Here is an 11,776-nt window from a genome sequence, read left to right on the forward strand (position 1 = left end):
CCAGAACATCACCAAGTAGTAGTTAGAACTGAATTAGAACCCGTGGCCTCCGGATTTCGAGTCTAGCGCTGTAGCTATAACCGCTCAACCACGCCGCCACAGCCGGAAGTAAATAGAGGATGTCAACGGACATAAGTAACGGGACGAGAGGGGAGAAGTCGTGCTAGCTTGGCCATTTGATTTTCACATACTTAAATAACGTATGATACTTTTTCTTTTTGGATGTGATTATCTGATTATAGAGTCAATATATAAATAGAGGTAGTCAGTAGGACATGTCATGCATAGGCGTACGGGCACCTTCGGACCTGGGGAGGGGGGGGGGGGGGTGGGCGGAGACCTAGTTGCCCGAAAAAAAAAATGGCATGGGTTAAAAGCCGAATAAACAGGCATAGGAATGATGGACAACAGAACGTGCGTTAAATTAATCTCATGACGTTATTTTAAAAAATCATCGAGTCGATATAAACACATTTGGAAAGAAGCAAATATGACGAAACATTTGGAAATTATTTCTGAAATACTATTGCTGTATTTTTTATATTTTACATGTTCCCATTACCCTCATCACATGAGAGTTAAAGGTTGGCGATATTATCACTTGGAAAGCCTGAAATATTTCAAGAGTTAGAATGTTTTTTTTTTTTCAGCTCACGAGCGTCTTAACCTAGGCGTTGTGCTGCGGGATTCATGAGGTTGCATAAAAAGCTGTCGAAGAATTGGTCTTCGTTACGGTTAATTAATGGTGCACGTCCGTCGCCTTTTCACTAATTAACATACATTTATTTTGGCTTTCAGTAGAAAGATTTCTTACAAGCGAAATCCTACACCATGAATTATCGACAAGTTGATATTCCATATTATAAAAATAGCCTTCTAGCTTTCGGAGAAATGATTGCAGATACATTAATTTACCCGTTTCCGAGAATCTTGACTGCGTGCAGTGTTTTGGATTAAAAAAAAAACCACATGGTAGTGACGAATGTGATTGGTCGATGTCACTGCGTGATGCCATAGAAACGCCTTGTTAAGCCGGCGATCGGCGTAGTCAAGCGCGCGAAATGAAAGTTCAATTTTTTCTTTGACTTATTTTACTGAAATGCACTTTAAATTCGTGATTTGGTCGAAATCATCGATTGGTCGAAGGAACAGCCGCGTCATATTGTCGGGAAATACCTGCTTACCGTCACGCTCATGTTCAGTTTTATCAGACTGGGACAGAAACGTAGGCTTAAGAAGTAGTTTATTTTGTTCATTTCGTTCCTGATATTGTATTTCAATAATTTATTGATTCCAAGAAAGTTTCTTAAGTCATCAGATTTTGCATATTTTTCGTCCTTTTGGAAACAGGTGTTTAATTTCCAGTAAAAAAATATAAAATAAATTACCTTTATTTAGACACGGTAAGGATTAAAGCTATTATCTTGTGGGGCCGTGTATTCCCGATCGAATTAGAATTTAGAAGTGTTGGTTTTTTTGTGACCTCGTCCTCTTATTTATTTTTTTAGAAGTATCCTTATTAAGATATGTATATGTTGGAGACAAAATAACAAAGAAATAAAATTGTTGTTTTTTTTTTTTTTTATGAGAAATGAATATTATTTCCTGTTTGACCCCCCTCAGCGTGTTTTCTCAGAAATTACATTGTTCTATGCACATGCGCAGGACTACATTTGTTAAGCGGAAAAGAAACGCGCCACGTTAAGTCAGATAAAAGCAGATAGAAGCTGTCAGTACCGCTCTACCACATCCAATATTATCGCCAACTACCGCAATACAGTTGCAGTTTAAGCACAATGAGCACTGGTATAACCGAGGATCAATTGAAAAAGATGGTGCAGGAGCGTGGGCTCCCATTCGCCGCAACCGAGTTAACAATTGTTCGAGAAGGAGGTCCAAATATTCTTGATCAAGGAAGGATAGCCGAATCTCTTGCAGTCCTTGAACATGGCGAGAAAATCGAGTCTCTTAATAAGGAGTTAAAAAAGAAAGATGGCGAAATTGTCGCCTTACAGAAATCTTTGAAGGAACTTCGTGAGAAAAACGATGAACTTAATAGCGCGCTGAAGTCAAAAGATGTTGAGATCGAAACACTGAGATCGAGAATCGATGAACTAGAAGAGGACAAACGAGAGTTGCAGAGAAAGTTGGGTTCCGTTGAGACTGATCTTGGACTACTCACAAGGGAAGTCGAGAAGCTGGGAAAAGCAAAATCAACCCAGGACCAAACATATTTAAAACTTAAACAAGATCTGGAGCGAGTTGTGAGAAATATAGAGGCGGTGAAAGAAGATCTCGAAAAGAAACAAAAGGAGAACGACGATCTGAAGAAGGAACTGAAGGACCTCAAAGAATCACAACATAAAGGGCTTCTTCCTCTGATGCTTGGTGCCAAAGGTTTGCCAATAAAGCCTCCTCTACCACAAATACCCCAAACAAGCCTGGAAGCATTGCTTCATCTGGGCGAAATGTGTCGCCAACTGCAAATCAAGATGTACAAGTCTGTGTTTCCAAACTCATTTGTGGAAAATATAAATTACAAGGTGGAAACTATTCACCGTCACTTGAATAAGAAGCTTTCAAATACTGAAGAGGCTCAAAAGAAGTGGGTAAAGATCCAAGAGAAGTTTCACTGGAGTGAAAATCACGAAGAGGCAATAAATCTTCTTCGGGAAACCAGAAACGCCGAAGCCCATCCCGAAATATCAAAGGAATCCCTTCAACTGGCCATAAGCATAACAGATCAGGCTAATAAGTCGAGCGGTGAGGCCGGCTGGTTTACTTCGCAGCTTCTAAACGAGCTGATGCATATGTGGGAAACTGATCTATCGTAACGCTTACTATCTTTTCTTAAAATTGCGGCCTTCTGGGATGCGAAAAGATGACGATAAACTTGCAAACTTTATTACTTATTTGTATTTAATAGACTAGTTTAAAGCTTTCTGCCTAGCCCTCGCTTCACCTACGAAGAGCAAAGAATAGATAGTGGGTCGTGTGGAGTATAGTCAATACCCAAGGATGTATAAAGACGCTTTTCTTCTTTAAGTCGTAGTAAATGTACGTTTTTTCACTTAATCATCTCGGCAAACTGAAGCTACTAAAATTTCAACGCGAGTCGTTTCACATACGTCGAATTTTCTCGAATACACGGTTTCGCTTGGATATCATCACTGGAAGAACTCGTTCGTTTTTCTGTTTTGCTAGGGATTGCAAATTGACGATTACAGACGTATTTACTTTCAACCATAAACGATAACATGGGAGGGAGAAGCGAATGATTAGCGCGATCGAAGCATAGGTCTTAGTCAACCATGATAATTCCTGATATGTAGTTACATGTGTTTAACGGTGGAGTCAAGGCGTCATTTCAAGCTTTGTCCGCTGTGATAAAGAACGTTTTCCTACAACCTAGTGCACCGAAAATAAAATCTGGTCTTGTCTACTTATACCGGCGATTAATTTGCTTTTGCTTAGTTTAGAGTTAATAAGAAGGTTTAGCAGTTTATTTTGTAGGGCTATCTTTAACGCCTAAATCCTGCGATTTAACATAAGCAAGGTTCGCCTGGTAAAACACCAAGATGTTTTCATTCCCATCTATTTTCTATTAACAGACGAGCATTTTCAACTTATTAACATCTCCTTTCAACTTTTGGAGTGTTCTCTTCGAATAATCGGAGGTTCACAAGCGTCTTAGCCTGTTCAATTTGAAAACGTCCTGGGAGTATGACGGGACAGGATAAAAAGATGAAGCCATTAATAGACGAATATCTGTGTGCAGTGTAGAAGCATTTGAGAGGACTCTTTTCTTTTAAACAGATTTTTGGATTTTTACTAGGGATATTTCTTATAAGCATCTCCCTGCACCATTACTAATCGCCAAGCTTTTATTTGATATTTAAAATGAAAATGATGTTTCTCAGTTTAGTTTTCTGAGAAGAAAATCAGTCACCCATTTCCGAGAAACTTGAATATTTATTTGATAACACCTGTGTGTGGTAACTTTTGGGTTAAAAACATCACGTGGTAGTTACGACTGTGATTGGAGGACGCAAATATGTGCATAGTATAGAAACGTTTTGTTGAGCGATATGCTTAGTCAGGCGCGCGAAATGATGAGCTGGAGTCATGTTTCTTATAGGTAGTCCACCATAAGTTCGCGTGAACATTTTATTTCGACGTTTTATTGCAAACTGTAAGGGTATACAGTTTGCAGAAATTCAATATAGCCCGTTAGTTCACTTGTTGGATGGAATATAAACTATAAAAAACAACACCACGAATATAAACAGAAGGGCACAAATTTCCTAGAAATCGATTCTGTAAACATCCGCTTCTTATTTGCGCATGAGTAACTAAGTAAAGCCTCTGGTCACCACTTGTAAGGCAGAATGTCTCCGCGCGAGTAAATTGTGAAAAAAACATATGTTTTTAGTTCATTTGAAACAAAAAGAAAATAACATTAAAAATGTTAGGAGGAACATGTAGCATATTTTGGTTTCGCAATGTTCTTTTTTTTAGTTTCAAAATGAAAGCAAACATAAATCTAAGGATTTTGGCTATTTATATTTTCAATGTAAAGTAATCTGCCACATGGGCTAGCTGTAAGATCAGTGATTGGTTGAAGAAACAGCCGCGTCATATTGTCGGGAAATACCTGCTTGCCGTCACGCCGATGTTCAGTTTCATCACACAGGGACAGAAACGTAGGTTTTTAGAAGTAGTTTTAGCAAAAATATCCCGGAAACTTCCTCGCTACAGCCATGATTACCGACCACGAAGAACAATTAAGGCAGTTCGGTGAAGATCTCTCAGTCGATCCAATGGCAGCGGCAGCTTTATTGGGGATGAATGTCACGTTGAGAAGAGAAGTGTATCAAGACCGCGCAAGAATGAACGAAGCAGTAGTTAGTCAGCACACTGAAGACATCGAGTCCCTTAAAAAGCAGATTGATGATAGGAATAAAGAAATCAGAGAATTAACCAAAACCGTGGAAATACTTGAGGAGCAAAACCAAGAACTAAAAGTGGAACTGAAGTCGAGAAACGACGAGATCAAAGCTCTCAAAGCGAGAATCGGTCGACTCGAAAGCGACAAGAAGGATTTAGAAGACGAGCTGAAGTCCGTTAAAGTCAAAGTTTGTCGTATGGAGAAGGATATCAGAGAGCTGACCGAAGCAAAGATGGCCCAGGACGAGAAAAACATGGAATTGCAAGAAAATTTCGACAAAGCCACGGGTAAGATGGAGAGCAGAAACCTAGTCCTGAAGAAAGAAATAAAGGAGATACGTGAGTCACAACACAAAGAGATATCGCCGCCATCTGCCGCCATTCCAAGGGCAGGACGACAAATGCTTACTCCTCCGTTACCGCGGCATTTGCAGATAGCCGATCGCGAGTTGCATGCCTCGCTGTCTTTGGGAGAACTCTGCAGCCAACTCCAAAACAAGTTGTACAAGGTGATATTTCCAAATTCGTTCATGGCAAGCAGAAACTACAAGATGAAGAACATTCGGCGCGATTTGGAAAAACTTCCTCAACCAAAAGAAGACAAAGACAGATCAAGGAAAAAGTGGGACGAGATTAGAGAAAAGTTGACTTGGGATGAATACTATGAAGATGCGATGAAGTCACTTCAGGATAGCAGAAATCTGGATGCTCATCCCAGTCCGTTAACGGAGGAGATGCTCAACAGAGCGGCAGAGATCATGGATTCCAAAGGTAACCTCAAGGGCTATCTGTCTTTGAAACGTGTCCACGAGTTGATATCTATGTGGAAACAGGTACAAACGATGGAGTAACCTTTCTGTATGTACTAGAGAATAACCTTTTAATGCTGGAAAAGTTTTTTTAAGGATCAAATTGTGCAATAGAATTAGTAGTAGCGTAGAACTAGAGTTGTACTCCAATTGTCGATGTGAATAAGTCAGGTCAGAAATGACACTGGTTTGTGTTGATCAATACACAGTGGACATAAAATGTTTTGTGAACGGACGCATCACTACGACAAATTTTGAATATAGTAGTCGAGAAATTAGAAACCATTTGGACATAACTGAGACCGCTTAAATGTGGTACAATAGTTGAAGAACTGTTTCCCTTACAACTTTGTCGGGGAAGCGTTGCCAGAGCTTATCTGCCAACTACAAGTTAAAAACACTATTTCGAACTATTGAAGACAGAGATTATATATATATATCTACACATTGAAATAAAATTACTATGTAAAAGGCGAATAAAAGCCTTGTTGTGTCTTGAACAGCTAAGCATTGTTAGATATTATGTTTAATAGTCATTCTCTGGACGCCAAAAGTGCTTCACCTCATGATTTCCACAAGTTGCCCGTTCGGTGAATGCTAGCACAGTGAAATAGAAAGTTCCCAACATTTTGGCATCGACAAAACGACGAATTGTAGATTTGCCATCGAAAAATGCGTATTCCCTGAGAGGTTTTATTTATAGCAGTTATAGTCTGACGAAGCGAACTTGGTGAATACGCGGGTAATGACTCGCTTCTTGGATCTTCGGTTTGCATCGTTTTGCATCAGTACATCCATGCCACTGGCTTAACATATTAGAACGCGTACAGCTTTCACCCTCTTAATATTAATTCACCAAAAGATCGCGTTTATAGATTGGTATTAAGAACACTTTCTTCTATACAGTACAAAGTTGACCATTTCATTTGCCTCACCAAGTGTGACACCGAAATTAAGGTGGCGACCTTAATATTCTAATCATCAAATTGTGTTCACAAGAAAACTTATCCATACCCGGCCTAAAGTAATAGTTTTATTTGCATGATAAATGACTGCTGGAATTACCCGGCGAGTCCTGGCGAATTCCAGGATGTAGTTCTAGGATTGTATACCAAAAATATAATATATTTATCGCGCATTAATTTCAACGAAGAGGCAGCGAGTTTCCGAGAAATTGAACTCACGTTGCATAACAATGTAGGTCACTGCCTGTCATTAATATGGCCACTATTGAAATATACAGCTAAGCCGCTAACTTAAAATGTTCGTGCAATAACTTCAAAAACAACGGTTGCGTATTTTTTATTCTTGGCTTGGTATCGTTATATGGAAACGATGACTAAGTAAGTGGGGCGAAAATGCGATTAACTTCATGGTTGTAGCTGGCTGGTGCGAATCGAAGTGCAGGGAAATATGCAACATTGACTGATGCGGAGGGTTAAAGAGGTATGTTACTTGTGAGTTTAATGGGATATAGACAGAAGACAAGAGATTATCTGTGGCACTACTGAAAGACTACAGATCGAAGACACACACAGTATTCTAGAAGACTTGCTTGGATTAAGATATGCTAATGGGTGACTAAGGCGGCTACGTGTTAGCGGGCAAAATTTTACCAAGTTTTGCTAATGTTCTTATTGGATCTGTTTCTATTTTTTTTTTTATCCTTCTACACGCAAGTGAATCGTTTAAACCCCTACTCGCGCAGGTAACGTTAATTTAGGGTAAACTTTTCCAGTTGAGAGAAGGAAAATTCTAGGTCCAGTGATATTTATTAATCAACAATGGTGTGAGCATGATCCATCACAAAATTTAAACGATAATATAAAGTTAATATATTACGTATCCTTTCTACATTAATTTGTAAGTCTTGCATCAGTTTTCTGCGGAGAGACTCGTAGGGACTACGTTTGTGCGGGTCTACTATATAACTGAATACATACAGTTTGTCAGGTATATGATTATAGATAAAATTAAGTTGCAGTTGATCAATCTTCAATAGAACTGACCCATTTTAACTTAATTACTACTGTACTGCTATGTCAGTTTTTTACTGCTTTTCGAAGTAGAGACTTTCATGTCGTCACAGGAGAGGTTTTAAGAGTTCGGACCAAACTTTCCAGTCGAACGAAAGATTAGTTTAGGCCCTGCGTAGTGTAAATTATTCAAAATTTAGGGCCATCGACGCAAAGCAAACAACTTAATCCCCCGTCGGCTCGAAGAACAGATGCTTTCTTATCGTCATAGGAGAGGTTTTAAGAGTTCTGACCAAACTTTTCAGTCGAACGAAGGATTAGTTTAGGCCCTGCGTAGTGTTAATTATTCAGTAACAAATTTAAGGCCATCGAGGCAAAGTAAACAACTTAATCTCCCCAGCCCGTCGACTCGCTTGCTTATAGCGGTTAGTTAGCAAAACTCATACATGCAGTTTCAGTATCTTCACGTGATCACCTCCCCACTTCAAAGATAATCGTTCAATATGCATGATTACATTTTTGATTAAAAAGGTAGTTCCTTGTTTTCAAATAAAAACACCAAATGTAGGGCAAATTGTGCGTTTCGTTGATTTGTTGCAAAATGCGCGTTTTCCGAGAAAGCGGGTTTTCTAAGAAATTGACCACCCCCTTGTAAAGGTGATATCGATGACAAGCACATCAAACCTCATGGAAACCACGCAGGTTTTAATCCAAACAAGCAAGGAAATTGGAACAATGAGATAAACTATATAGAATTTCAAACCGGATTGGCTCAAACTTGAAAACTAACGCTAAATTGAAGCCATCACACGGTAACGACGAAAGTAGGTGAAGTATGTTGGTTAATTTGAATGTGAAGCTTGAAAATTTTGCCACAGCGCATCATAATCTTTTGGCGATTTTTGTAAAGTCAAGCTAATTAAGTAGAAATGTTAATCGAACTTTGCCTTATTTGCCATTCGCTCAGGAAATGACTGTTTTCTTAATGGCACTATTTTTCTTAATTGAAACTAGGATTATCTCGCAGGTCCAGTCGCTCTAATTTATCCACAAATTCACTTTCATTTGCTGATTTACTCCTGTTAAAGATTAGGTACCAAAGTCGATTGTTGTCCCAGGAAAGTTCCAACTGACCGCACACACTATGGCTATGGATATTTTCTCTCTTTCAATTTCAATTATGCCATTTCCTTGTATTTTTGTGTTGCAGCTCTGCAATCATGTGTGTGAAGCTTCATCTTTGCTTGTTGCTTGTTGCATTGGGGATCACTGCGTTTGTTCATGGAGACGAAGGTAAGGAAGTGAACCTGGGAGTTCTTTAAGAAGAGAAACGATTATCAGCTATCAGGAGCATTAGATTTTATTTCAAGGCATTCAGCTGGATGATTAAGTCAGATACAATGCAAGTTGGTCAGCTCTAATTCCGTTAAAAAAATTATATTAAAATAACCACTCAGTGTCATCGGTTCAAATTCCGATGAGCCCCTTTACTGAAATCAAGACTTCTTTGCAATTTCTTCAAACGCAAAAGCGATTGTGGCGCTTGTGTCCGTTACCTCACTTTATTTACAGTTAACATCGGTATCTGGGGGGCCATGAGTTCGATTCCCGTCAGGACTCTTTGTCCTATGCTCGTTTCATTGTTGAACAATTCCTCTTCAAATTTACTTTAATTTACAGATCTCCCAAGATGCGACTGGCCAACTGGAGCGTGCGTCTATTATAACGATACATGCCCACCAGATATCCCGTATGACTGCCACAGAGACTACTACTGCCCACGTGTGAGAAACAAATGCTGTTGCCGAGGTAAGCAACCTGTAGCCCCCCCCCCCCCTACAGGGGACTACAGGGGTACTCGACATAAGGGGCTACAGGGGTGCTCGACATAATTTCGGGTAGGGAGGGGCGGCCGGCCTCCTAAACCCTGACCCTGTTTAAGACACGAACCTCTGATTTCCCTACCTTTTTAAGACAGAATGCCAATTTTTGATAGCCCGTCTAAGACATAAACAAGTACCTCACTGGCTTTGATGTGATCGTGAATAAAGCTAAGTATCAATTTGTGAGAATTCGGCTTGTTTCACCTCTGCAGACAGATAAGCCTATCCTGTTTGACATTGGTGCATGCAAAAAAAGATATCCCGTTTAAGACAAAAAGGGGTGAAATATATACCCCCTTCAAGACAGAAAAGACTGAAAACCATATCCTATCGGGCCGCACGTCCTCGCTAAGCCCTAATAAGGGAGTGCGGGGGTGGTGACGTCTATCAAAGAATTAATAGCCTCAAAACGCCATAAAAACACAAAATATCACACAAAAGATGAAAGGTAAGTGAACTTTATTTATCTGGCTTACAGTAGATCAAAGTTTGGGATGAAAAAATGCGAAATTTAGTATTTGATGGAGCATTTCTCACGATCAGTTGACTCAAGCGGAGGTTAATCGTTACAAATTACAGTGAATGTTTGGGATCTGAAATAGCGCATAAATAGCGTGCTTTATCTTTAATTTAGATAACGCATCCTCCGTTACCATTTGTGAGCACGACAAAGACACCATAAGCTGCCCAGAGGGAGAGGTGATCAGCGTGAAGTACGCATCCTACGGCAGACATGACAATCACACGTGTCCAGATCCGAGGATTCTCACTACAAATTGTGATGCTGGGAATTCCCTTTCCATTGTGAAGGCCATCTGCGACAACCAGGCCAGCTGCAATCTGTTTTCAAGCAACTCAGTATTTGGAGATCCATGCGTTGGAATATACAAGTATCTGGAAGTCGACTATAAGTGCATTGGAGGTAAAAAGTAGTATAAAAAAGGATCAAATGAGGTTGCGCGAACGAGAAAAGTATCCCATGCGAGGCGCAACCCTAAAATCTAGTAAAAAATATATGAGAAAAAAATATCGTTGTATTTCTTCCAATTATTGACCTCTTCGAATAATTAATACCTTTAATAATTTTAAAAAATATAACCTGCCTCAAATAATCGTCCACTTTTGATGTAGAGATCACTTGTTTATAGCTTCAGTACACTGGCATAGTAATTTATAACAAAACTGGACCACTATTTATAAGTTTCTAATTGAAAAACTGAAAGCTGCGTGAAGGAAACAACAACAACAAAACCAATAATAATAAATTGGAACTGAACTAGTGCGTTTGCAATTAACCCAAAACAGGCAGTTACTTTGTTGCCATGGGGACAGTTTGTCAGTGTTTAGTAATTAGCTGGATAGGTATAGTTAATTTGCAGGAAATTTAATCAGACATAATTACAAAATGATTTTTAATTTTATTTTATAGGAATCAATGAAGCCGGTTAGCGATTGTTACTGAACACCTGCTGCATCAGAACAAAGCGAAGAAAAATACATAATTTGAAGACAGTTTGGGATGCTTCGAGGGCATAATAAAGAAGGATATAGTGGTTAATTAAGCGCAATGGAAGCAGTAGAATTAAAGCTACTTCAGCAGAGCCTCATGAGTATTTTTTTATCTGTAACACGAAAAGAAATATCAATTATTTTCAAATATTTTTATGGAGGTATCTTGACGTGAACGCATCGTTTGGTGAAAATTGCTGTGGACAGTTGGGGAGGGGATTTCTCGAAAGCTTTTCTACCGGGAGGGAAAAAGAAAGTGCCCTTGGTTTAGCAGGCTTTTTCTTCAACTGGGCAAAGTAATTTCTTAGGCTTTTTTTTCGACCGCTTCTTCTTTATGACATCACTGAACGCTTTGCACGATTAATTATAAACAGCTGTTGCAGTTGATGTACGAATTCATTAACTGAAAAATATTGTCTTGATCTAAAGCCAGATTTATAGGACTGCCATTAAAACAAATAAACGAGGATCAGTAAAAAAACAAACAATAGTTCAGTTCGGACATTTGGTCGATTTCTGGATTTCCGTTCGACACATGCGACGTGAAAACGATGTCCGGGAACAAACGGAAATCACTGAAATTTACAGTGCACATAAAAGCCATTCCCCAATTCCCATCCCCTTGACTTTAATTTAACAAGGTCATACGGCA

At 39.2% G+C, this 11,776-nt stretch overlaps 2 protein-coding genes across 2 annotated transcripts; both read left to right on the plus strand.

Moving 5' to 3' along the window:
• The first annotated feature begins 1,657 nt into the window (after positions 1–1,657).
• On the plus strand, positions 1,658–4,483 carry LOC144634089 (uncharacterized). Its single transcript, XM_078493041.1, has one exon. The coding sequence runs from the start codon at positions 1,797–1,799 to the stop codon at positions 2,832–2,834; it is 1,038 nt and encodes a 345-aa protein (XP_078349167.1). The 5' UTR covers positions 1,658–1,796; the 3' UTR covers positions 2,835–4,483.
• A 128-nt stretch (positions 4,484–4,611) lies between these two features.
• Positions 4,612–6,238, plus strand: LOC144634088 (uncharacterized). Its single transcript, XM_078493040.1, has one exon. It carries the CDS (start codon positions 4,761–4,763, stop codon positions 5,796–5,798), a length of 1,038 nt encoding a protein of 345 aa, XP_078349166.1. The 5' UTR covers positions 4,612–4,760; the 3' UTR covers positions 5,799–6,238.
• The last annotated feature ends 5,538 nt before the right edge of the window (positions 6,239–11,776 follow it).

Source organism: Oculina patagonica, chromosome 12, assembly GCF_052425735.1.
Source record: "Oculina patagonica isolate OP01 chromosome 12, crgOcupat, whole genome shotgun sequence".
Lineage (NCBI taxonomy): Eukaryota > Metazoa > Cnidaria > Anthozoa > Scleractinia > Oculinidae > Oculina > Oculina patagonica.